This window comes from Cygnus olor, chromosome 1, assembly GCF_009769625.2.
Source record: "Cygnus olor isolate bCygOlo1 chromosome 1, bCygOlo1.pri.v2, whole genome shotgun sequence".
Classification (NCBI taxonomy): Eukaryota; Metazoa; Chordata; class Aves; order Anseriformes; family Anatidae; genus Cygnus; species Cygnus olor.
This window is the reverse complement of record NC_049169.1, coordinates 87,577,106-87,604,865: the sequence shown is the minus strand read 5'-3', so window position 1 is coordinate 87,604,865 and position 27,760 is coordinate 87,577,106. Positions and strand designations below refer to the sequence as shown.

The following is a 27,760-nucleotide window of genomic DNA, read 5'->3' as shown; positions in this document are numbered from 1 at the left end:
AGATTTTTTAAAGGTTCATTTTGAATTGGGACATGCATGACTGTAATGGTAGAACTACGTTCTTTCATTCTTGTTCACTCTGAAAGTTCTACAGTCTGCATCACCTCAAAGATCTGGCTCCTACAGATGGAGGTTAGTGTCAGAAGTGTCAATCACATTGCTTAGTTGCAACCAATTTATTTATAGGTTTTTTTTTTCATAAATATTAATTTCAGTAGTTCCAGGCATCCACTTTTCTTATGCTGGCAGCTAATGGCTTGTCCATAATGACCTCTTTGCATGAAGTCTCATTTAAGAGGAATGGGACATTTTAAGGCAGAGAAAGGAGCATAAGCAAGTAGGCATGGGGACAAGGGTGAGTAAATAAAGCCTCCTGGTTCCATTAACTTTTTGGACTCATTTTAAACATCATGTATGTAGTGTCTACTGTCTCTTTTCAGTCGCTGTGCATGTGTATTTCCAGTTCCTTAGAAACTGCCACCATTCTACAGCCAGCAGAGAAGCGTTCATTCCTGTATGTAATTCACATGTATACATGCGAGCATTCCTCTTAGTCTGGCTTTTTTTGGGCAGAGTGAATTTTCTGCCAAGGAGCTGTGAGTTGGAAGCTTCTTGGCAGTGCAAATTTGTCTGCCATCAGGTCTGTGCTGCTGTTTCTTAATTACCTCATTTAAAGCTAGGTCGGGTATCTGTCCCACACTGAAGTCTATTGTGTAGATATTTCCAAATCACTGAAGTGTGCGAGGATTTTATTACTTTATCTGTGTCCTCATTTGTATAGCAGCTCCTGTTGATTTCATTGCTTTACAGGGGTTTGTATTTCTTTGTCATAAATTTACTGTTTACTTGATCTGCCATCATTTGCATATTTTTGATTGGTAATTTTTTATGTCTTTTGATAGAAATCCTGTTGCAATGGCAGCCTTAATTTTAATGATCTTCATTTCTGACTTTGAAAGTGCTGCCGTTCTAGTTCTGGTTATTTGCTGTTTGGTTGTTTGAATTCTCCAGTTTGAGGTTCTAGCTGATTTGGTGGCTATAGGTGAGCATGTGACCCTAAAAGATGCTTAGTAGGTAAAACTATATCAAAAATTGTATTTAGCAAACTCAGTTATTTGATGGGGATCATTTTGTGAATATATACACGAAATATTAGAACATGGTTCACACACATTTGAATTTAGCATACTTTCAGTGATGAATTCACACAAGTTTTTAAGTTTTTTAATATATAGCTTTGAGCTTTCAGGTAGTACTTGATTAATTCAGGCAAGGAATTAATTAATTCAACTTCCACTGAAGAAATGAATTAGTTTTCCTTCCTGTATTTTGGTTCTTGTTCCTTCGAAGTATTAGTTTTGAATACCTCAATATTTATTAAATCACTGCCCTGCTACCACAAAAATCATGAAAGCAAAACAACATATTATACCCCGACACTGCTTACAAGAGTCAATTTCTGCCTGCAGGTCCATAGGTTTTGCAGTAAGTTCCAGTGCTTTTTATTTATTTAATTATGTATGAAAGAATTAAAATCTCATCATAATATTACTTGATAAATAGCAAGACAGAATCTCAGTTGAGAAGCAAATATATTTATAAATTGCCCATGCTGTCTGGGTTTGATTGAGAGACAGGGAGGAAGACATGGAGAAAAGAAAACAAACTCCTAAGATGAACTGAAATATTCTCAGAAACCAGCTGAGTACTTGGTCTTGTCTATGAAAAGGAAATGTCAAAACCCACTGGCTTAAGTATTTTGGAGGTGACAGATCCCCAGTACGTTGTTGCTTGGAGGGTGATAGAGGAAGCTGATGCTTCACCAGCCAAATGTGAAGAGGCTCTGGAACAAGAGTTTGGTAGCCTGATGTAAACAGCAAATACTACAACAACTGTAAATCACAGCTTTGTAAGTAATCAGCAGGAGCAATGATCTCAGTAGGGACAGGGATTCCATTTTTTGGAAATAAAAGGGCATGTAATATAAAAGGTTGCATTTATCTTTGAGTTATTCACAAAGCTTCATAAGCTGGTGAAGCACTGAAGAAGCTGGAAGTAGAACCTTCCCCTTTGTGGAATATCCTTTTTAAAATGTCATTTATTTCTTCAGATAAATCATTAAAAATTTATTTGGTTAATGTTGAGCTTTTTACCTGACTGTAAATTTGCTGATAAGGCTACTTCAATATGAAGTTAAAAGTCAACATACAGCCAAATATAGAACTCTAACTGCTACTAATATGAGAGACAAAGGAAGGTGTTAGGCCAAGTTTCATCTAAGAAACTGGCAAGTCCTAACGGTTTGCATGCTGATGTTTCTATTCCATAAGGAAAAAAAAAAAAAAAAAAAAAAAAAAAAAGCATGACCTGACATCTATTCATAATGATGTAAATGCTTTATAGAAACATTATAGATAGCTGTAGAGTTTATTGTCTAAATAATCAATGTGCAGATCAGAGGTGGAAGACAATGTGCAATGGCATAAAACCCCAAAATGTATGCAAAGTGGTATCATGTTCCAAACTAATAGCTTAATTTTTCTCCATCATTTAGCTATCAGAAGGAGAATGGGTATTTGTGGGCTGTAAGGAGGAACTGAGCCTTCAAAACATAGTAACTTGACAATTAAAATCAACTGCACTATACCATACTTAATTTTATGTTAAATCGTAATTTACATTTTTAAAATTAGATTAGAGGGTCAGATTGAACAATTCCATTAGAGGGCAGTAGTACACGTAGGTATGATATCTCATGTACTACGTATTTAGTTTACAGCCAGCTTCTTTATTGCTATGAGCTGTGTTCTATATAATCTTTGCATTGTTACTGACAGGAAGAGAAAAATGATGATAGTGTAATTTAACACATTAGAATAGTGCAGAAATATTTTGTAATATACAAAGATGCACATTCTGTCATATATTAAAAAAAAAAAACACAAATATGTTGGAAGATCTGCAAAATCATTGTAACAACTTTCAGCATTGTGATATTCCAGCTAAAATACCCACTCAAAAGTTGTTAGTCTTTCTGTTCTGAATTATAGTTTGTGTATTGTATAACTTGCATTTCCTTCTTGAAAGTTTGTTGGTTTTTTTTTAAATATCTTTCTTTTGAAGATGTTTTTCCTTATTTTCGTAGGTTTAGTGCTCAAGTCCCTGTGCAGACTTCCTAGATTTCCAGGCAAAGGATTGCAAAATCATGCTTGCTTATTCAAGCACCATTTAATGATGAGGCATCAATTATGTGTTGTGATTTGGCAATGGTTTTGGCAAGAGATTTAGTTTTTGTACGAGTGATATTTTCTGAGATGCATAATAATAAATGTAAACCTCAAAAGCTTAAATGTTTTTATTGTGTTGGAGTATTCATACTCCAATGTTTTCATTAAAGCTTTAATATTAAAGCTTTAATAGCTTTAAGCAGATGTACCTGGCTGATATGTCTAGTTCAGTTCATATTGGTTTATACTTTGCTGTACTTTATACTTGTATATGTCTAATCAAAAAAACACCACAAACATATAATTTCTTTTTCCACTTTCAGTTGTGTTGCTTGATACTACAGCTGCCCTCGGAGAACTAGGATGGAAAACGTTTCCTTTAAATGGGGTAAGTCACTCACTATTGTGGCTTTATTGTCTTGAATTTGGCATTCCAACAGTACTAAAGTGAATGACTATTATAACTGAGTCAATATTCCTGTCGTGTGGACTCACAGGAAAGATTTTAGTTGTTCTCAGGACCGGAGCAGCCTGTGTTGTAATAACAGGAAGAACAGATGCAAGAATGACATGAGTACACATTACTATGCCCTTCTCTGGCTTTTCTGCTTAGGAATCTATCCCATTTAAAAATCTAATTCTAACTGTTACATATCATAAAGTTACATATTAAAAATTCTTATTTTGGAGGATGCGTTTATGAATACATTTTTGTGAATTAAAAGGAAAAACAAGTTTTGATTTTGTAACATGATTGAAGTGAGGATTAATATGGACTTTAGCATCTGGTAAAATGGTATCAGGTTTGCTAAATCAGGAAAACATTACAAATATGTTAATGCCATTAAGCCAGTAGAAACGTAGGGAAAATATTTAAATAGTATTTTCTTTTTTTCATCCACTTACCGTTCTAGGTAAAAGTTCTCTATTCCAGTTTAACATTTTACACAGTTTCACTGTGCTGCTAGTACAGATTGTCAGGCACTTGACATTGTGTTCAGGGCCTCATAGAGTTGCAGGTACCTGGTATATTTGGAGGTGGTATGGCTAGATGAGGGTGGGGAAGAGGTGCATTTTTGCTTTTTGAAGTACAGCCATCAGTGCTTTGCCAGGGGCTACGCAGAGTCTGTGTCTTCCTTCCTCCCGGTTGGTGCACTTAACAGAACATCAGAGGCATTTGTAGTTTAACTTTTTAATTAAGATACAGTGCACTAAAGCATTTGACACCTATTCCATCAGCTACTGATGTCACTGTATGTACAGCTCTTGATCGCGTGTCATGTGTTTTTATATTAGCTAGCATTATCTCTTAATTCTTGTGTGTGACATAATTTCTTGATGCTCTGAAATGAGCTCAGAAAGTTCGGTTTTTCTGAGTGAGAAATCTTGTTTCATTTTTAATTATTTTATTTCTTGTGATCCATTCCAGAAGGAAGTATAAATTGTCTATCCTCAGCACCTTAATAATCCATTTTTATAAAATACCTTCTGTGTCTTTGCCTTCAGGGATTTCAAGCAATGTTACATTTCTTAATCTCAGCCTATTCTCAACTTTATGGTGTATTCTTTTTCAGGGTTTTTCAATCCATTGTATTCCTAGACACATTTCAGTCTGTTATAGATACTTCTGTATTTTTCATTTTGTATGAAGTCTCATGCAGCATACGTTATAATTCTGAAAGTTTTTTCCTTCAGAATTCCTAGACAAAGCAAATATTGTCATATATTAAATTCCTCACGGTATTTTTGCATTATTTGCTCTAGAAAAAAAATAATATTGTCATATAGTATGATGAGAAAATACAGCAAAGAATTTTTGCTCTCGTTTTGTGGTAAGTCCCGCTGGATTGGACAAGGAGGCTGGCATTTGGAAAGTAGACAGGATATAATTTCGTTTTTTCTGTAAATTCCTAAAAGCTTCAGTTACTTCAGTGACAATAACCACAATATAGAAGCATAAAAAAGGCAATAAAAGTTGATTTAAAACATAACTATTACAAAATATCTCTTTTGGTTGGTCATTCCTATCCTTAACTTTACTTTTGCACCACGTTGAGGTTTTCATGGAAATTGCCTTTGCTGCGTGTTAAGAACAGGCAGCACATACTAGAATACAAAGAGCTTACCTTTGAGGCAGTAGTCGGGATTCAATTATTAGATAATTTCCCTATAAGTAAAATTCATTTAAAAAAAAAAAAAAAGAAAAAAGAAAAAAAAAGTAGCTAAAGCAAATGTGTGGGAAAACAGCAGTCTGCAGAGTGAGGAAAACATGCAGAGTAAGGCTTACTGGGACATTTAATAGAAAAATCCAGTGAAAATTACCATTTTCAGGTAAGAACTGGATAAATGCAGTATGGAGAGGTAGTAACTGTGAACTTAGAAAAAAAATGTGTCTAAACTGTGCATTAATTAATATAAGCTGTAAATTGGATAAAGGTTTGTGAGCACTTCAGCAAAGAAGCTTTGCAACAGATTTTGGGGAGTTGTACAGATGAGAGGAATATGTTATTTGGGGAAGAAGCATGAGCACTTTAGGAAAGAGACTGTAAGCCATTGGTCGCATACAGCAGCAGATGACTAGATATGCTGAAAAACGAGGTCCTCCATTTCTCACAGAGTCATGGAGGAAAATATCTTAGGTCAATGTACTGGTCCTGTAAAGTTTGTTGTGAGCACTTGGAGGTAGTGGCAATGCCGGACCTCTGCAGAAAGAAGGAACAAACAACAAAGCAAAATAGTGAAGACAAATAAATTCTATGAAATGAGACTTTTCTCACTGAGAGTTATGCAGAAGTGCTGATTAAAATCAATGTTTGCTGATTTTTCTGGGTTAGTCTTATTCTGACAAACTTCATTAAAATATAGCAAATGTACTTGTTGTTTTGGGTAGTTGATCATACTGAAGAATTGCATACAACTATTAAAATATGCATCATTGCTTATAAAATATTAAATATACTAAAATTAAAAACTAAAGTGGAATATATTTCTAAACTATTTCTATTTAAATTATTCTGGGATCCTGTACCTTATGTGAAGGTGAGAAGATTATTGAGTTTACAAATGTTCAGGTAATTAACAGAATATGACATTTATATGCTTCTTCATGTCCATTTTTTATGTGGTCTATGAAATAAAAAGCCAATATTTGTGTTACTTGTTACCTGATTCTTTTCAAAACTTAAGGTAAAATTTAAGGTGACAAGGTCACCCAATTGGTGACCAATTGGTGATGAAGGGAAGGCAGTGGACGTAATCTTTCTGGATTTCAGTAAGGCCTTTGATACAGTCCCCCATGGTATCCTTCTGGACAAATTGTCCAGCTGTGAGATAAACAGGTTCACGTGACACCAGATGATGACCTGGCAGCCAAGAGGGCAAACTGCATTTTAGGATGCATTGAATACAGCACAGCCAGCTGGTCAAAAAAGGTGATTCACTCACTATATTTAGCCTTGGTGCAGCCTCACCTTGAACATTGCATGTGGCTCTGGGCCCCATGATATAAAAAGGATGTTAAAGATCCTTCAAGCATCGAGAGGAGCACAATAGAACTGGTAAAAGAACTGGAAGGCATGTCCCATGAGGAAAGGCTGAGGACATCTGGGTTGTCTAATGTGGATAAGAGAACACTCAGAGGCAGCGTCATTGCTCTCTACAACATCCTGAGAAGGAGAAGCATAGAGTGAGGTGCCAGTCTCTGCTCCCTGGTCACTGATAACAGGATGCAAGGGAGTGGCACAAAGCTGTACCAGGAGGGTTCAGAGTAGGCATAAGGAAAAAAAAATCTTTACTGTGAGAGTGGTCAAACACTTGAACAGGCTTCCTAGACAGGTGGTTGATGCCCCATGTCTGTCAGTGTTCAAGAGACATTTGGGTAATGCCCTTAACAATATGCTTTAAATTTGGTTATCCCTGAAGAGGTCAGACAGTTGGACTAGATGAGCTTTGAAGGCCCCTTGCAACTGAACTACCCTACCCTACCCTACCCTACCCTATCCTGTTTTCCTGAAGAGTGACTGTTTTTCGTTTGCTTGTTCTTTTGATAGAGACTTTTGTTCTGATACTGTGTAAATTGTACATGCTACTTTAATCAACTGTTTTCTCAAAAAGTAAGAGTAAGTGCGGTGTTTATGTGTGCAACAAAAAAGTCCTTGACATGCAGTTACAAAGCTACTCTGACTTTAGAACATTTTCAGTGGTAGAAGAATGGGATGATGCTGTTCTTGAGACTGACATTAACAGAAGTCATTAATTTATGGGCATACTCAGTCACAAAGAATGTTTCCATTAAATTAAATAGCAACTGAAATATTAATGTTTGGGATTTGTGTAATATTGAGTATGCCTCAGCGATTTTAAACTAACTGGCTAGGGTGAAGTGGAAGAAAAAATTAGAAGTAGGTATTCTTCTGAAATTTGCAGAACCTTCACGTTCACCTCCCAGTTTTTCTATTTATAGTATATTCATAATGCAAAAAAAAAGGTTGTTAAGCTTTCAGCAGTTTTGGTGACCTCCAGTGGCACCTACCCAAGCAAGCAAAGATACAACACTTTTTTAATGTGGCATTTGTGTGCAGTGCCATCATTTAGCTGCAACAATGAGTCATGCTCAACAGTGTTATCCATTCTTTAGTAATACAATATGTGATTTTACTATTTCATTTTCTTCCCAGTTGTTTGTACAACCTTTCTCAAGTTCAAGAATACAGTACTTTCTCTTACAAATATATTTTCTTTGTTTGCTTGTCAGATTTTTTTCCTTGTATTTTGATTGGGTAATAAATTAAGTGCTTAGAGCTACAAAAATGCAGCGTAAAACATTAATATCCTTGAGGTCGATAGAATCAGCTTTTGTTGATTGAGTTCCAATTTAGCTTCTCAGTGATGGGCTGTATAAAAATTCTGCTTTAATAATGAACCATCTGATACTTACTCCGTTCATTGGTCTGTGCTTCAGAATGAAGACAGAACTTTACTCGTCTGTTACTCCTTAACCTTGAAAATGCAGAAGTTTTGCCTGGATTTGTACAAAAAATGGGAAGGAACCCCCTCGTAGATTTGAAAAGAGGTTTTGAGTGTGAGCAAGTGGACAGGCCAGTTGAGTTTGTATGAACCATTATCCGTGGCTACAGCTAGAGTCAATTCACTGAACGGAATTATATTTGTTAGATTTTTTCACTACTGTCTGTGGTGCTATGATTCTTAGAAGGTCTTTTTTTTTTTTTTCCCTCCCCCCCCCTTTTTTTTTTCCTATGGGATTAAACACTTATTCAGCAATTAATACCATTTTGAAATTTAGGAAGGAAAGGAAAAAACTTGAAAGCCTAACTGAAATGCAGTGATCCTCAACCTTCAGTTATCCATTAGCAGTAATGCTAATAAGATAATGTGCCTTGGACAACTCCAGGTTTGGTCTGTTTGTTTGTTTTTTTCTTTCTGACTTAAATTTATTTATCTAATTTTAGTCCAGGTTTGGTCTGTTTGTTTGTTTTTTTCTTTCTGACTTAAATTTATTTATATAATTTTAGTTTCCCACTGCATTAAGCAATGTAACAGAATTTTGTGAATAAAATCTGCTTGTGAGCTATGGATTGGAGAGCACTGCCATAAGGGCCTGTCTATTGCTGATAAAATTCTACCATAAATATTTCTACTTAAATCTAAGAACTCCTTATTTTGCATGAGTTAAATCTACTTTGCAAGTGGTAATTTGGAACAAAGTGTTCTTGTTGGAAGAAGAAAATTAATAATGAAGAATTTCTTTGCTTCTAACATCAATCTAACTTCACACTTCCATGTAGACACTTAATAAACTCCAAAAATATTTTAAATGTAGCACAAAAGAAGGGCAAGGTGACTCATAGCACAAGTCTATGAGAAATTATTTACGTGTGGAAGGGGCTTGCAGAAGCTACCTTGACTTATCATTGCAGGGAAAATATATAGCCTCAGCAGTAAAAAGCCTACTAGAAGTTTCCTACATTATTTGACAGCTGTGTAAGTGATGAAACTATTTTAATCCCAGTTGCTGTAGTTATCTGAACAACTTCCTTGTAATTTTTTAAAATTGATTTATCCACGGAAGTAAGTCTATTTTAAATATCTTCTTTCTTTGGGTGATCATTTAAGATTTTGCATAACTGTCACTAATATGCAGTTCTATGTTTTTTTCTGTTCAGAATTTGTTGAGATTGAGCTCATCAAAGTACTGGTGTTTTTTCCCCCTACCAGACTGATTATTTTACCCTCTGTTAAAATAATTGTTTTAATTTATATATATCTGTCTACAATTCACCTTTAGCTCCTTCTTAAGTAATTAGAAGACATTGCTAGGGTTTATGGTGACATGTTCTTGAACAGCTTACTAGCATTTGTCATATCACTACTCATTTGCTAATCCTTTTATTTTATTTAATTTTGTTTGTAATCAGAGCTGATATAGAAGGTTTCCAGTGCTAACCTTCAAAACACTTCTTTCAGTGTACCTGCATCCACTCTTCTTTATTTTGTAACAGCTAGCTCTTATGGTGATTGGGCCAGTATGTCTACGGAGCATTCTTATGCTTACTCAGGATTTTTAACTGTCAATTTTCTTAGGTGGACTAATTATTTTTAGGATATTCTGAATTTCCTTTGAAATCACATAAAAACACTTATAAAGAAAGAGAGAGAAGCTTAGGCCCTTTCCTTTTTTAAAATAATAAACAAAGCAACTGGCAGAAAAAGTAACACTCTCCAGTAAGAAGTCTTTGCATGCATATAGAGTAGAAAACTGTGTAGGAAGTCAAGTTAACTTAAAGAAAAACTAAAAGAAGAAGACTTAAAGAAAAGCTAAAAAAAGGAAAAGACTTCACTGTGGGAAGTGATAATACAAATAACAGGTTCAGCTTGAGGCTCAACAAAATATAGTATAAGGGGATATAACGTGTGAAAATATGAAATGTTGAAGTGCTAAGAAAGTATTAAAAAGTGAAACCCGAGCAAGTATCTGAAATATAAGACTAACCTGTTTATAATGAAATCCTTAACACAAACAGTAAGTGAGGTTAGTGCATTAAACATGCTCAGGCAGCAGTATGGCATCATAAGAAAAAGATAGGGAATGCATTGTAGATATGGTGATACTCAGTGCCCATAATTTAGTTCTGCATTTCATGTTATCTTGTTATCTACAAGCAGAAGAGAACTACATGGTACTACAGCGTAACAACAAATAAATGGTACAGATTATAGCACGAAAGAAATGCAAAGTCTCCTAACTGTAGTTGGCAGCTGTTTGGATTTGTCTATGAAATAGAAACCAGATGAGTTATCTGTATTTGTAAACAGATATATTTACATATCCACATGGCCACATCAATATTGATTTTAAGGACAGCTTTGATTTGAAAATTTCATGTAGCAGTGTGAATTATAACATCATCAATACTTTCAGTCTTCACTTTCAATACTGTAACTATTAGAACACAATAGATATTTAAATTCTTTATGATCAGAAAGATCAATTTGTCAGTTCACCCTTATTTATCAGGGGCTGGAAGATTTCAAGCATTTTCATTATGTTAATCCTGTAACAAGAATTTCACGGAAGTAGATATATTTAAAAAAGACGTCAAGAAGCTTTCATTTATTCCATTAATTAATTAGATTTTTTTTTAAAGTTCCTACTCTTCAATTCTTCCTTCTTAGCCTAATATTGTATCTAAGTAGATTAAGTTCTTCATTGCTCCTCCTCCTGTACTCCAAAATTCAAATCGGTATGTGACTCTTTTTTTTCAAAAGCACGGACACAAGTATGCAGTATTTTACAGTCAATTTCATTATTTTCTACAGTTACAAATTGTCATGCCACTTTTCTTTATTATTCTCCTGTTTAAACGTCAAAGAGTTCCCACTAGGATTTCTCTATATAGTAATAATATTAGGAGATCATGTTCAGTTGATTTTCACCGTGACTCACAGTTGTCTTCCAGAACTGCTGTTATATAACACATAGTAATCTATTCATTAGGTATAAGTGGTATTCCCGCTCCTAGGTATGTAAATATACATCATCCCTGAATGAGTTTTCCTGACCAAAATATTTATATCAACCAGTATGATTTTGTGTTCTAAATATTTACCCAACAATGTTCCATTGAATAGTCTCATTAGAAAAAAACTGAATAATGTTTCATTATTGATAGCTCCCGTATTATATATACGATGCTAAGTAACTGTATGATATATAGTCATACTTCTTAGCCTTTGTAGTCTGTGCTTGAATACTGTAAAATACTTTTAATAGTGTATTGTGTGATACTCAATTTAATGGCATTTTTAGGCTGATTTCTGTGGTGAATAAGATAGTCTAGGGCGTTTAGAAGTGTAATTAAGAAATTTGATTCTGTTTATCAGTTCCTAGTCTGACAACAGTGTGTGGCTGGAGACCTGTGACTTAGTGAAGAAGACATCATTGCTTCTTTAATGACATGCTGTGGTGGGTTGACCCCATGGCAGCTGAGTCCTGATGTAGTTACTAGCTCATTCCCAACCAAGGGCAAAAGTGAGAAAAAATCATGAGACGAGATAAATACAATTAAAAAGTGTGTGTGAGGGGGGGTGGGGGGGGGAGAGGAAGATGCAAAAGCAATGACTCACCACCTCCTACCAGCAGACTCTGAGACTGCTTTGAAGAAAACTCACCCCCAGCTTTATTGCTGAGCATGACGTTATATGGAATGGGATATCCCTTTGGTCAGCTGGGGACAGCTTCCAACCTCTTGCCCACCCCTAGTCTACTCCTTGAGGGTGCAGAGTAAGCAACAGAGAAGGCATTGATGCTGTGCAAGCACTGTTCAGCAATAATTTAAACACTGGTGTGTTATCAACACTGTTTTGGTCACCAATCTAAAACACAGCACCATACAGGTGGCTATGAAGAAAATTAACTCCATCCCTGCCAGATCTAGTACACATACTTAATTCTAAAGTTCTGTGAAAGTCAACGGGAAAAAAATGCCAATACCAAGAAAGACTCACAATCTGAAGGTGTTTTATTCCAAGTAAATAGCTTTGAACAGTTCATGGAACAGAGAATTACATCCATGTAGATAGATGTTGCAGCAGTAGCAAGAAGCAGAGCTATAACCAGGAATTGAGGACATTTCTGAGAAGAAACAATGCGTCCAAAAGCGTAAATTTTTCCCTCTCTTAGAGCAGTCCAACTGTAACATGTAGTTATACCTATGAAAGCTCAACAGCCAGATTTTGGAGGTGTCACCGAGATGGTGGTTTTAACAAGTTTAATAGAAGTTAGGGATTTAGCTGTTAGAACATTTAACAGAGATGAAGGAAAAGAAAGAAGCTATTCAGATTTTCACACAATATGGGGAATTTACAGAGATGACACTAAGAAAAATATTTTAAAGTGCTTAGTTGAGCTGTAATTTGGACATCATCAGACCCATGCTCTACCACACCTTATTTAGAATCCTTTTTGGTGTTTGAGGCATGCTCTGTAAGGAAAGAGGTAAGACAAGGGTCATTTTTCTTGAGATTGATACCCATCTGCAGGGATTTAATGATTAGGCACATCCAAGATCTAGTTAACTGTCTAAGAAAGATTTTCTAGAGGACTTACTGTTTCTAATCTGAGGTGATTTGCCTTTGAGAGTCAACTTTCATGTTTCATTTAAGAACACCTGTTAGAACATAAAAGGTTTTCTTGAAGAGTGTATGTCCCTGTGACTACCAATGTCCAAGTAATTTGACGCATGCCTAAGTTTTTTTTTTACCTGTATTTCCTGTTAGTGTTAAAAATCTTAATTTGTGTGCATACGTAACCTGAAAACCCTAGCTGTAACTGCTGTGGATTTGAGTACCTATTGAATGGATGCACAGTTACCAGAGCATGTTGCGTCTATAATGGTTAAATTCACAAAATACGCCAGGCACTGTGAAGAAGAGATATTTATCACCCTGTTTTTTTCTTTCTTTTGTTCATGCACTTGGGCAGTATTTTGATTATTTTTCATCTGGTTTTGTGTGAAATGTCTAATTACACATTCCACAGAGGATAGCTATTGGCAAAACATAGTCATATTCTTATTTGGATATTGCGAACACATTGGGACCCATTTGTGCTTGCCACTGTGCAGTCACAGATCTAAAGCATTCATAGCCTAAAAGATGCGATATAATTAGCTGTAAATTAAAAAAACAAAACAAAACAAAAACAAAAAAAAATTGGAAGAAAGCATGTATAATGGAGTATTATAAACAAATTTGAATGGTTCAGTAGCGAACAGCTATATGCTTAAATAGTAATCTGTAAAAGTAAAGTGACAGAAGTAGTCTCTAAACTGCTCAATCAAAATTTATTTTTTTTAAATCTGCTCTATAGTAAGTCTGAACTTTATGATAGTAATTCAGCATATACTTTTTGAATTATTTTTTATTCTTGTTTAACTTAGATGGTATTGTGTACAAATATGTTCTTAGTAAAAGCAAAATTTCCTGTCCATAACTGGAATCGTTTCTATAGGATATCTGCTAAGCAGAAACATTTTTTTTTTTTTTTACTGGTTTTGTAGCAGGGTAACTTCTCACTAGGATGTCAGGCTAGGAGTTTGTCATCTCCATTTCATCTTCTTTGACTATTCTAACATTTAACATAAAAACATACCAAAGGAGTAAAATCAGTTTTGAATCCACATAGCTGAAATTCAAGTCTATTACCTTAATAATGGAGCAGTCTGACATTTAATGAGGCTTTCTTTTCTTGCCCAAGATCAGACTTCCCCCACTGCCTTCATACACCACCTACTCTTCACTTTCTTACTTGTCTGTATGCTTTTATGACCATTAAAGACTTTGTGTTTTGTTAAAAGTCCTTTTTTAGTAGAGCCAGGAATATAATAAAGAAAATGGAAACAAAGCAGGCAGTCTTGTAATCTTTGATGCAGTGAAAGTGCAACTTATAATGCAAACCTTCTTTCCTTAAAAATGCTTGTTTGTACTCTGGTTAGAACTAGTTCATGCTCTCAGTGCCTGGAAACTGCCAAATAGCAAATGTAAAACTGTTCACTTCATTTTCTTAGGATACTGATTTATAATGTATCTTGTCTAACACAGGTAACTTAATTATAATGTACACTGAAATTTGATTGTTTTTCAGTGCATGTTTTATATTATATAGCAAAAGAAGGCACAGAGTGGCAGTAGCAGTATTTATACTTTGTTACATTTCCCATTGTAGATATGAGAAGCACTGTAAGTAGTCGAGCACATCTATCTCTTTCTGTTGTGCAACCCCACAAAATATATGCTAAATCTTATATTTTTTTTTCAAAAATACATTGGTTGGAAGTTAAAATTAATAGAAATAGCATACATGGGTTGCACATCTATGTACCCAATGCATGGAAAATAGTTTTTAATACACTATAGATTTCACCTTCATATCTTGGTTTACCAAAAGGAGCAGTAAGAAATAAAAGAAAGTATAATTTAGCGAAAATTAACATATTCTTGCCTTTTCTATAGGGAAAAATATTTTGAAAAGAAAAACATACTCAACTGGAGAAGCAAGTATGATTGATTTAAAAATAGTATGGGATATATTTTCAGCAGTGTTGAATTACAGAATTTTTACTGTTTCTGCCAGCATCTAGATAGTTTGAAATTCAAAAAAATCACTTATAATTGAAGTGAAAAAATTCACTTAATTCCCAATCAAATATAATATTGTTCTGATATAATTCAGCATTCACTCTGCACAAGCATGTAGCTATAAAGAACATCAAACTGAAAGTTGCTTTTGTTACAAAATCATGGAAAAGAAAGGACAAAAAGAAAGTAGAAGAAAAGCAATATTTATGGAAATATGAGGTACATACTGAACATCTCTTCAATAGAACCAGTGTATTTTTGGAGACTAAGAACAGCTATACTGAACTCATGGGAACTACCCCTTGGAATTCCTATGTGCATTGGAAATGCTCTCATAAATGCTTAAGTGGTTGATAAATACGTAGGTATTCTGAAAAGTATTCTCTGTGGATTGTTTAAAAGCCACAAAAATTATTTATTTATTTATTTTTTCCCAGAGAAAAATATAAAAGTGGAAGCAGCAAAGATTCTTTACTATCTCAGTTGCTGCTTTTTGCTTGCATGCTGTGTTCAGTAATTGAGGGAAATTCTTGACAGACTGTTGCTGTCTTTTTATCCTTTTAGTGACAGGAATAATTATTTTCTAAAAGTGGATCTTCTATGTGTAATGAAAGTAAAATAATTTATATATTCTTAAGGGTTTTCAGTAGCCTGACCTTATATTGGAAGCCCTTACTTAGAATTAAAAGAAAAGGAATTGAAACAAAAAAAAAATGAACTGTGCTTTTGAACATTTTCCTGATATTTTGATGCAGCGACTTACTTCTTGAAGTTACAGAAAAGTGACCAATTTGTCAAGAAATCTGTAAGCTTGAGGCATTTTTCAAGCCTCTTTTAAACACTTAAGTGCACATATAATCCCCTTTGCAAATTGCAGTAAATCATTTACATTCCAATATTGCTTTCAATTATAAGACCTTACACGGGTTTTCACAGTTGTAAGGATGGAAGGATTGTATACGAATAGTTTTTCTGCTCTGTAGGATTTCTTGCCAAATGGATCTTGCTAGAGCAATTAGGACCAGTTTGTCTGGGGCACACTTAAATACAGCTCTACTTCCCAGATTTTTTTTCCCTTCTGGTGCTGACACAGACTTTTCCATTTCTTTTTGAGTAAGTGTGGACCAAGAGGGACTCTATCACTACCATTTTGACGCTGTCTGGAAACTCGACGTTAGTTGCAGTTCTCAAGGGCTTAACACATTTGATTTTCTTCCTTGTAGTTAGACAGTTTTCTCCCTGCTTTGCTTTGCTCCATTTCTTTTCATTTGTCTGTATTTTATCTTCTGTCAAAAGGTCCCTGTTTTACCAGCTTCCTCCGTGATGTGCCCTTCCTTGTCCATGAGTTCATGCCGAAAACTCAAGTAAAAATAAAGGCTATGACTATATTGCTAGCTAAAGGAGAGTCAAGAAGCAATAGTAGAGTAGTGTTGGATTGTGCACACTCCTTGCCTGTTGGCCTCCTTGCTGCTTTGCAATGATCCCACTTGCTGTTTCTAAGACAAATCTTCTAGACACTCAAGGCTGGGATGAGACCCTGGCCCTCCTATACTTCTCAGTATAAACACCGAAGTGGTAAACCCTAGTCTTAGACTACTGAAAAAATTATTCCGTCTGAATGAATACCCGATGTTGTAGAAATTCTTCTCAGCTTTGCTCTCTCTGCCAGTAGATGTCTGTTTCTTAACCTCCAGTAGAATGCTTGAGCTTGAAATCTCTTCTCTGAGGAACGGTTAACATTTAAAGTGGGCAGCAATTGCTAGTCCAAAATATAAAGAATTGAAAATTCAGATTTAAGAAGAGACACTTTACATAGTAATTTTCACATATGATTTAATGTGCATATCCTGCAACAGGATCCAAGCAAGTATAGAGGCCTTTATAGCAGAATTGGAAACTGTTCACATAATCCTAATAAGCTACTTCACAAAGTGGAAAATAGGCAGTTTTTAGATATGTCTATTGACTGCTAATAAGAAAACTGAATTCTTTTTAAGAATCACAATTCTATGGAGAGGAAAAAAAAAAAAAGAAACCCAGTAGAAAATCCAGGCATTTATGAATAAAAATTATAACTGTATTTCAGATTTAAAAGGATAGTCCTCCTCTATTGTATTTAATCAAAAGAATCCCTTCTGAAGAGTTTAAAACATAATACATGACTTGCAGAAATAAATTGAAAGATCACAAGTGCTGTTGAGATGCAGAACAGCATTTGAAGAATGCAGATATTCTAGCTGACTTTTTGCATTAAGACAAGCATATAACCTTGAAGTGAACAGAAATAGATGGTCTCACTTGAAAAATGGTACATATTTAATTTTGTATTTCTGGAGGCTTGACTATCCTGTGTATTTTAGAAACAACAAAAATTTTTCCACTGTACACACAGACAAGATGAAGGGGTAGGTGATCTGCCTCTGGTATCATACTGTAGGGTATCGTGCTATTATCAAACAATCTGCTTAAAAAAACAAATGAGAAAGAACTAAACAAAACTATCAGTAAATGGAACAAATATGCGTGACTTCAACTAGTAACAGTTATTTTAAGAGTTCTATTAATGTTTCTTGGGAATTTAATTAGTAGTATTAAAAAACTGGACACATTGCAGAGTAAGTAGAAAAAAATAAAGTGAATGTTAACAGACACAACAGCTAAATAACGTGATATATTTAATATCACCTTGTTCAAGCAATTCTCATCGTGTCTGTTAGTACTTTTCGTCAGCTTTTAATGTTGTGAAGAATACTCCTTATTTTTTAATTTTAATTAAAGAAGAGCTCACACATTTTCTTTTGCTTCTCAGCTAACTTATATGTACGCATTCGTGTAGTATGCTTACAACTAGTAAATGATAAAGCGGTGAGTATTAGATACATAACTTACACCACAAAATTTGACTATTAATGTCCCACTTACTGTACCAAGGATGTTACTGTGTATTCACATTGGATCTTGGTATGTCAGAAGCATGGTACTAATAATTTTATATCAAAATAGTTTCAAAGGCTGATAGAGTTCATTTTTAACCCTAGCATAACTAAGGAGATTGCTTGCTTCTCTGTTTCTTGCAGAATTGCTAAGGGGATTGACTTCAGTTCCCTGATTCTTGCTGTGATGATTAAGGGAAATTGTTTAAACACCCCATTTCATGTGGTATAGCTACTATAAAAGGATTAGTTTTGGATTCCACTTTCACGTAGGAAAGCTAAGGGGATTAGCTTTAGCTTTTCATTCCATGACACAGTAACTAAGGGGCAAAAGCTTGCACTGCCCATGCGGTTGCATCAAGATTTTTCTTGCTTCTTTTGCTCTTGTTTCAGTTTCTTTTCCTCTGTTCTTACTCCTCAAAGTTATTTTACTTTGTTCATGCTTTCTGCCCAGCAATCAGAAAACACATGGCCCATACTGAACCTTTTATCTGTAAAGTGAAGTTAATGAGAAGTAATAAAATGCCATGTATTTTTAATCTCTTCCTCATTAAAATTCAGCACTTACTGTTTCTACAGATAAAACCAAGTGTAGGAATTGCCATAACCGATCACACTGGTGGTCCATCTAATGTATTATCTGATTTCTAACAATGAATATGACCATGAGCTTTAGCAGTAGATGAAGGACTCAGAGGAGTATTAACCCTGCCTGTCAGAGCACAACTGCAGCAGAGATTCTGGAACAAGTCCAATGAAGGTATCACCTGAGCCACAAGCAGGATAGCCAAGCCAGTGTGGCGCCAAATCCAAGCCAGCTGGCACTCTGGAAGGCTAGGGTTTGTTAGCTAGGGAGCAAAACTCTAGACTCAAGTGCTCTCGGAAACTCTTGTGTTTCTGCAAAGCATTGCTTCTCTGAATATAGCAGCTCCAGTTGAACCAGCTCTGAGACCTTTGTAGCAAATTGCATTATGCAGCTAACACAAATTAGTATTTCCAAACTTAGATGCAAACGAGATGTCTGTGTGTAAATTCAAAATAGGTATTTCATGCACAGCTAAATAATTTATGTCTATGCTATTAAATAAACTAAGATCTCTGCCCTAGCCTTGAAGGCAGAGGTATGGCATGCCACCTGTCTCCATAAAGCCATTTAAAATGATTGCTTTTACCTGAGTCTCTGTCAAGGGTATGAGCAGTTTTTAGACCATACATCCAGAAACTAATGAACTTCTCCCTTTGACAATGTATTTTATATCTTTTTATTGTTATTTATTTGTGTAGTGGAAGTGCTTCAGAGTTTCGGTTTTTGTTTACCAAATTGCTTTAACATGCCTATTTTTAATGGTATAGGTAGCTCTTTTGACGTGATGTGCTGTGAAGAGCTGGTCTTATGTCAGAATTATTATGTAAGCCATCAGAAGAAATCAGATGGTGACTTTTAGTTTGATACCCTTTAGCTACAGTCCTCATCCATAGCACTCACTGGAAGCATGGTGTCCTGCCTGTTGTGTCCTATCCAGATCCATCTTGCCCAGGAAAAGTCTGGGGAAGTGCTAGTTGGCAAAGACCAAAGCAACACCAGAAACTCTCCTAACAAATAAACATTATCAATGATAGTGCATCTGCTGGTCCTACTAGTACAGACCTAGCCTTAGGGGCAATATTCTTAAGAGAATACTTGCAGAAACATATGCCATTTATATAGCTAATTTTGGTCCTCCACAATGGGAAACAGAAGAACTATTTCAGCATCTACCTGCTGCAGTTAGCTGATTGATAGCTCAAAAGCTGATTATTTCTATTACATGTGCAGCCACTTCAGTTTTATGTATACCAATATGATTGTATATGAATGCAAGAGATTTGCAAATAAACATACACTCCTCTAGGATTGTGGTCCACTGAGTTAAACAGTTACTTTAAAAAAAAAAAAATGATAGGAGTTTTTCCAAAAACGCTAACCTGACAAATATTGTTCAGCTCCAGCCTTTTATGGAGCAGATAATAGTATATTCAGCCAAACATGCAGCAAACCATCTCAATAAAAAATGGAATTCTCTCTAATGCATTTGAGGCGGCACTGCTATGAAAATTTGGCTTTAACTTAAGCCCAGCTGGTTTACCCACAGCATAGGATCAGAGTCCAATGAAGGTGAAATCAACTTAGATTTTTTTCCCCTTTTTGGGTCAGACTGGGAAAATTCCTGAAGGAAAATGTTTTGTTCTTCATAATTATTTTGATTTATATGCTGGAGACTGTTTCTGAGGGTGACAGAACTCCTTCTTTGACTACTACATGAGAGCAGAATAAAAGAGTAAGAGTTACTGCAGTGGCTTTCATCTGAATATTCCTTCCTCTTGGGAATATGATGCATCTACTTGCTGTTGCCTGAGCTAGAGATCAGTTATAATCTATGATTATTAAATTTTATATTTCTTGACTCCCTTGGAGTAATGTGATTTCCTGCACGTATTTCAATGTTATGAATATACAATAAAATATGGTATTCCTGATAGCAGATTATTCACAAACAATGGTATCATTTTGTGTAGGAGTAAAGCCTGAATCTATATGGAATCTACACAGAGACGAGTTTTTCAACACTGTCATACTTATGTCTTTTTGTGCAGTACTGTAGTATGTAGTAGAACTTTCGGAAATTTTCATCATGTATGATTTGTGTCCACAGAGGAAGGGTAATCAGAAAAAGGAACTTCAGATGAAGATAAATTTAGATGTAGGAACATTTACTAAGAGTAATGAATTGTATGGCTGTTTTTTGTTGTTTGTTTGTTTGTTTGAATGTCAAAAATAGGATAATAACTGTTACTATAACTCATGGTTGTAGTCAACAGCCCTACATTATATAGAGGAAAGAAGCCCAGATAGCTTTTTTGTCTTTCAGACCCAGAAAAATATTCTTTTAATCTGTTCCACTGAAGACAAGAGTTTTCTTTTGATATCCCTCTTTTTTTTCTCTTTATAAAGCAATCAATTAGATATTTGTGATATGTTGCCAGTATGCAAAAAAAAAAAAAAAAAAGTTCCACATCAGAAATTTAAACTGAAATTCATTAGCTTGTGACAGCAGTACAAGATTGATTTAATATTTTTAAGAACTGTAGTCCAAAGTTTCCTACCTTTTTAATGTTCTGTGAACAAAATCTTTTAATTGCGTGCAACTTTGACCAACATCCTTCTGATTTACATGTGTGGAGGTGCAAAATACTTAATTGTACACACAGCATAAACATATTTTTTTTTATTTTACTTCTTTGAGTACTATAAAGAAGGGCATTATATAGATTTTTTTTACAAGGGTTGAAAGTCAAGTAGGGGATGCTTTTGGAAAGATTCTAAATTTTAGCTAAAAGAAGTGGCTGCACTTGAAATGACATTTCTAATTCTTTTTTTAGAGTTTTAATATTAAATACATCTATTGCAGGCACTGCCTTTCACCTTGGAAGCAGCAGCAGTTCTTAGGTGTTGTGCAGTTCATGTGGCAGAGGAAAGCCAGCCCTGTAAAGTTCATGGCCGTGTGTGATACAATATGTAATTACTTTCAGTAGCCTTGGGAATATGACATTAGAAGATAAATACTTCTATTCAAATTCTTAGTTTGTCTAAAATAATGCCACAGCTAATGCTGACTGACATGGTATTTGAGACGGCAACTTTCTTAATCCCAGGATTTTTAAAAAATCCCTTTAAATAGTAAAGTACATTTTGAGGCCTTGAATTAAAAGCTAGTGTAAAGTTCTTACCATTCACGGATTTCCTTGCTCTTTTTCACTTACTAAAGAAAACAAGGTACTAAATTCTACCATTTCTGGGTGAATGCAGAAGGAACAGGGGGCTGCCTTGGCCACTGTCAGAAAGGAGAGTAAATTCATGTCTAGACTCTGCCATAGATGAAGCTGGCATCCGGCATGCTTGATGGAACTCCTTGATCTTAAAATGTATGCAATGCAAGTTAATGGCTGTGTCTTCTGTACCTGAAGGAGGTACAGCCATGGATGATATGGAAAGTATAGGACCCCAAAATGTGTGAAACCCTGCAGAAACTGCAATAACAATCTTAGAACCGTTCTCCTCCATCCTATAGGGATGAGTTCACTGGGCGTCCTTCTCAAGGTACTGGTAGCAAGGGGCCATAGGACCACTGAGTGAGGCAAGGCCGGTGCTGCCCCATGCCAGACACAGCTGGTTCCAGACAGCTCCAATGGCCCCATGCAGGGCATGGCCAGGCCCCACAGCCACCATGGGGACAGCTCTGGCAAAGCGTGTTCGGTAGAGACAAAATGTTACAGAGAGGAATGAGGGAAAAAAAAAAGAGAGAAACAGCCCTGTGAACACCATGGGCATCAGGGGAGGAGGTGTTCCAGGTGCTGGAGCTGATGTCCCCTGCAGCCCATGGAGGACCATGCCTGAGCATGATAGATGTTCCTAGAGGAACTGCCACCCATGGAGAGCCCATTACAGAGCAGAGGAAAAGTATGAGGAGAAAGGAGCAGCAAAAAGAAACTGCTGTGTACTGACATTCACCACCACCACCCACAAACACTTGTTCCTCTCAGGGAGGTGGTAGAGGGCTTGGGAATGAAGGAGTGAAGTTAAGCCTGGGAAAGGGAGAAAGAAAGGTGTTGCTTTAGCATTTTTTTTTCAGGTAGTTTTTCACTACCTGAATCTATTTTCACTAGTAGTAAATTAATTTTCCCCAAATTGAGTCTGTTTTGTCTGTGAGGGTAATTGGTAGGCAATCTTCCTATCTTTTAGCTTGAGCCAAAAACTGTCTGATTCCTATTCTTCCTAATCTCTTTCCCTTGTCCCACTGAGGGAGGGGAGGAGTGAGTGAGCATCTGGGTAGGAGTTTGGCTGTTGGCCACAGTGACTAACTGGAAAAAAATAAACTCATTCACAAAATATGTCTGGCAATATCTACAGGTAGCGCTGGAAAAGTATTCCTGAAAATGTGCAATTCTGTCATGGAATATATTTGACTTTTTTTTTTTTTTTTAAGACAGCTCATTTATAATTTCTAGGGAGGTAAAAAATATTTTCTAAATCATATCTAGATCTTTATTCCCTTTAAATTACATTGAGTTTCTAAAATACAAAGCATATATTTGAATTTCTCTTCAAAAATTTGACCGAGTGCCTTCCAGAAATACGAATAGTATTAGTATAGTGAAGACTGCATTTGGTATATAGAAGTAGCATATGTATGTATGCTATATATATAGAAGTGTCTTAGCAAAAATAAACTCATTTACTTAAAATGAGAATCAATGACTATAAGTAAAAACAAAGAAATATTACAGTTAACAGTCACTGCACAAATACTTGAGCCTGTGTTTATGGGCCAAACACATACTCACCTGGGCCACACTGGGCTTTTATTTTAATCTGTAGATTTGCACAACGGACTTACTGAATTTTCTGTTGGAGATGGAAGCAGGCAAAAGAAGAGATTTTTTTTAGTTACATAAGTGTTACTCAAAGTGCAGTTGAGAGACAGGAATTTTAAGGAAAAAGGAATTGAGGAAAAAGTTGTAGCTGAAAATGGATTCCACTGTCCATTAAAAAATTAAGTACTAAGGATTTTTTTTTCTTCTCAAGTGAATTGATAGATTAACATATCTTCTAAAAAGAGTGCCCAATCTAATTTTAAAGACCCTGTAGACAATTGACATAATTAGACTTTCTTTTCTCAGGATCTGATTCTTAGCTGAGAATTCTGAAGGACATCTTCTTGTCCCCAGGAAAAATATTGTGCATTATTTTCTATCTCAAATGCAAGAGAAATATTTTCAAGCTATGTGACATTGTATTTTGTATACGTACTGTCTTACATTGTTAAAGAGTTGTAACATTTTGACTTCAGCTATTTAAGAGGAAAAAATAATACTACACAAAATTACTAAAGGAATTTTGCTGTATGAATCCTGGAATCAGTCAAGAATAAAGGAACAATCATCACATGCCACGTTTTTCCTTTCATTTTCTATATACATAGATAATTAAATACCTTTTTCAGCAGAAAATTCGCAATGTTAAGGTAACCCTGACTATTTTCAGTTTTGTAACTTTCAGTTTAAATTAATTAAAATACTGTATTAAGTACAGAGATCATCTAATTAATTACTTACTGACTTGTTAATAGCAGTATTAAGATATACATATCTCTAGATAGTTCCCTACAGTTGTGCATATCTTATGATGTGCTGCATTTTTTAAATTACTAGTATATCCCAATTGTTGTAAGTCTAGCTTTTTTGTACCCTGCTGTCTCACAAGTTTTCTGGCCGCATTAGTCAGTTCATTTGGCTTGCTACTTTCCAATCTGTCAGCAGGCTTGCAACATTTTCATTTCTGCTAGCTACGTCAGTTAGATTCCCCTCAGTGTTCAATCTGTTCTGCATTCTTTTTGCCATGTTCTGTGCTGAATTTGTAATCGTGTCTAGAAATAGTAACTGACAGTTGGTCAGTTGGAAAATGGGACAACTAAGAAATTATGATGACAGTTTAATGTACTTAAAACAAAAATGACAGATCATATATAGGATAATTTAATAATAAAGTATTCATTTATGACAACAGTGTTATGATTGAATTCTCCAAGTCAAGCGAAATTTTGCCTTGTTAGAAAATATTAATACCTTGTAATTCAAATATGTAGTTTCCATCTTCAACCTATCACCACCACCTGAAAAATATCCCCAACTACATCTAGACTTTGAGATGTCAGGATCCCAGTCCTATATCAAAGCCTGATCCCAGTATCAAACACAGGATTTGCTCCAGTCTCCCATATTCACATCGTCTAAATCAGTTTAATAAGATTTTATTATTATTATTATTGCCCATGTATGTTTATACTGGTATATCAATTGATAATGGTTTGGAACCTGGATGTCAGCTGGGGGTATTCTGTCATCAGTATGTCATCTTAGTGCACTATTACAATATCATGCAATTCTGAACATTGGAGTTCTTTTTCTCAATTATATTCACAGTCATAGGCATAACCTCTAAATCTTGAACTTGTAAAATATATCAGTATATAAATTATATACATAATTTAAAAAAGAGAGTAAAAAATAATTATGCTTTCAAAACAATACGAAACTGACCAAATACCTCGAAACACATCCCTTTGACCTTTGTATGTATAAGCACATATCAAAAACAAATACACTGTTTTTCACCTAGCAACCATTTGGAAATGGAGATACTTGTTTGTTTAACACAGTTATACTGTATGTTAGCATCTACTTTTGCATTCATACATGCATCCTTACTACAACTATGCATTTGTGTTAAAGTTATTAAAGCAAATGAATACTGAAATGCTCCCTAGGAAGTTTTTGATTAGAAGATGTGCTCAGATTGTCAGTTAGGAAGTCTTTTTGCATGAAAGCTGTGATGAAAATGTTCATTACACTAAACACTTCTAGAAACAGGAATTGGTAAGAGAGTGCATCCATTCTTAAAGCATGTTAACCAGGTAATAATGCATGTGTTGCATTCAGGAGTAACCCAAAATAACTGGGTTCGGACAGATATTTAAGGATCAATAATAAAGAAATAGAGATGTTGATAACTAGGCTAGCGCTACTCTAGTTTGAATGATGAAATCCACACTGAAAAGAAGAGCCAATATAGGGAGTTTGGAGATGCTACCATTAAAAAAAAAAAAAAAAAAAAGATACCGTAAGTGATTTTTCCCAACAGATGATAACATGCTCATTTCTTAAAGTTTGTGAATGGTTGAGATCATCTTATGTTGGTTCATATTACTATTACTTTTTTGTGGTAAGTACAACTTTATCGCCAAATATAGACATGCAATAAAATTCTGTTTTTTATCTAGTCTAATTTGTAAAATCAGATAAAACACATCGTGCCAAACGTTTACCAGATGCCTTAAGTGCTTTAGAACAACTGCATCTATAACATTACTAAATTGCCAGAAAAGCAAGTGAAGATAATCAGTGTAGGTAATCTGAAAGTGCAGGAAAGTGACATAGGACAATTGTTAAAATTGATGCAGTACAGATTAGACGTCAGTTTTATCAGCATTTCAAAATGTCATAGTATATTAGCTTGCAGTGGAGTACATTAGTCTGAAAAGTCTACTGTGATGTTTCAGTACAATATGATTTTCAGTAAAGTTTAGTAGTTCAGTATCTTTTCAATATAAATTTGACAGACCAGTTGCTATTTGGAAGACAATTTGCATCAAAAATTCAGTAAAGAGTGATAGTAAGGTTTACTGTAGTGTAATTCAGCTAGAATAGGTAATATAATACAGAGTAGAAATACTTCAGATCAGTAAAATAATCATTTGACAGGTAACTCCAATTGATTTTGGCACAAGACATAAAAATTTGGAAGCTTGTTTCATTAATAAATTTAAGACAGTATGAAATTATTAGAGCAAATTTTAGAAATGTAAATTCAGATGTCTGTACTTTCTCCTACCAAGAAAAACTAGTATATATTCCCAGGATGACAGATATGGTAAACAATGTCTATTAATTTTGCTAAAGTTAAGCTGGGCAGTGTTGTAATTATTTTGAAGAAATAGTCTTGTAAATTACCTGAGTAAAAAAAAAAAAAAAAAAAAAAAAGTCACAATAAATTAGATAAAATGAAAAAATCTTATAAGGAAGTATAATATATATATATATGTGTGTTCTTACATATATACATATATATATGTGTGTTCTTTGCAATCTAAATTGAACTGTTTTGCCCCAAGAAAGACAACACTGTTCTATTGTTACTCATCTGTTCAGTGTACTGACCAAAGAATTTTCAGCCTATAATTCTATATTACCAACAGGTGATCCAGGAAGTAGGCCCTCCACAATGTTTCTAAAGTAGTAAGAAAACAGTGAACGCAAGTTTAGATTAAAAAGGAAAACACCTTTTGCATATTGGTACTTTCTCCACTACAGTGAGCTGATTAGTCACATCCATGAAGTTTTGAAATATGTTTTAAAATGCAGCTGGAGGCTTGTTTTATTTACTAGAAGTCCTACAGGTAAATTCAAGTCTTCTTTCTTGACTGAGCTTGCTTTATACCTGTTAGAAGTCAAAGTCCCAGTACCCATACTGTACTTCGATATGATTTTGAAATCTTTTATCTAACTATATAATAGTTAGAAATCTTTCTTAGATTGTTTTTGATACTTGTAGACTGTTTCCCAGTGACCTTCTTGTTCATGTTGCTAATCAGGAAAGCAAAATACAAGGAAAATAAGAGGAAGAGGACTCAGGAACTAAACTCGTTAGTTTTTCTTTTGACTAAGACAGGATCAGTGCACTCCAGTAGTATGAAACTCTTGTACTATACAGTGAACAATGGATGCAGTTAGAGAAGGTTTTGCTTTTCCTCTCTGATGTTATTCTTTTTATTTTAACTAAAGATTAAACTGAATTAACGCTGTTGCTTTCACCATACTTGTCTGTTAAGAAAAAATCAAATTTGGAATTGGACAAAGTTCAAAAGAAGAAACATTTCCATTTGCATATTCTTTCAAAAATCTATGGAGGCTATAATTTTTTATATAATTGAAGGGGAAAAAATGTATCCTGTAAATACTTCTTACAGTATTTATTTAATCTAAGTAAATGAACTTATTCTCAGCTGCCTTTTACTGTCACACAACATTTCTTTAGGCTCTCAAGACATAAAAAGTTGGAACAATGGATGGAATCAAGAATGACCAGGCTTTACATTTAATCTATTTATTAATAACACAAGAAGGAAGGGAAAGAGAATTATGGTGATTTTTGGAAACAATCTGCATCTGTTAGATAACTATCTTAATACATTTTTAAAATTTCCTGTTTATATGAAGATGTAGATTTATGGTCAAAAATTATGGGAAAAAATCATCTACCTTTATGTAGCAACCAATATTGTTCAGGAG

At 34.9% G+C, this 27,760-nt stretch overlaps 1 protein-coding gene across 6 annotated transcripts in view; it reads left to right on the top strand.

The window, feature by feature from the left end:
• Nucleotides 1-27,760, top strand: part of EPHA6 (EPH receptor A6) — a 542,377-nt gene that overhangs the window by 31,915 nt on the left and 482,702 nt on the right. For all 6 annotated transcript variants that reach the window (XM_040567877.1, XM_040567925.1, XM_040567868.1 and 3 more), the window contains exon 2: nt 3,551-3,615. In XM_040567877.1, coding sequence (XP_040423811.1) covers nt 3,551-3,615 — 65 coding nt within the window. The remainder of the gene's footprint in view (nt 1-3,550; nt 3,616-27,760) is intronic.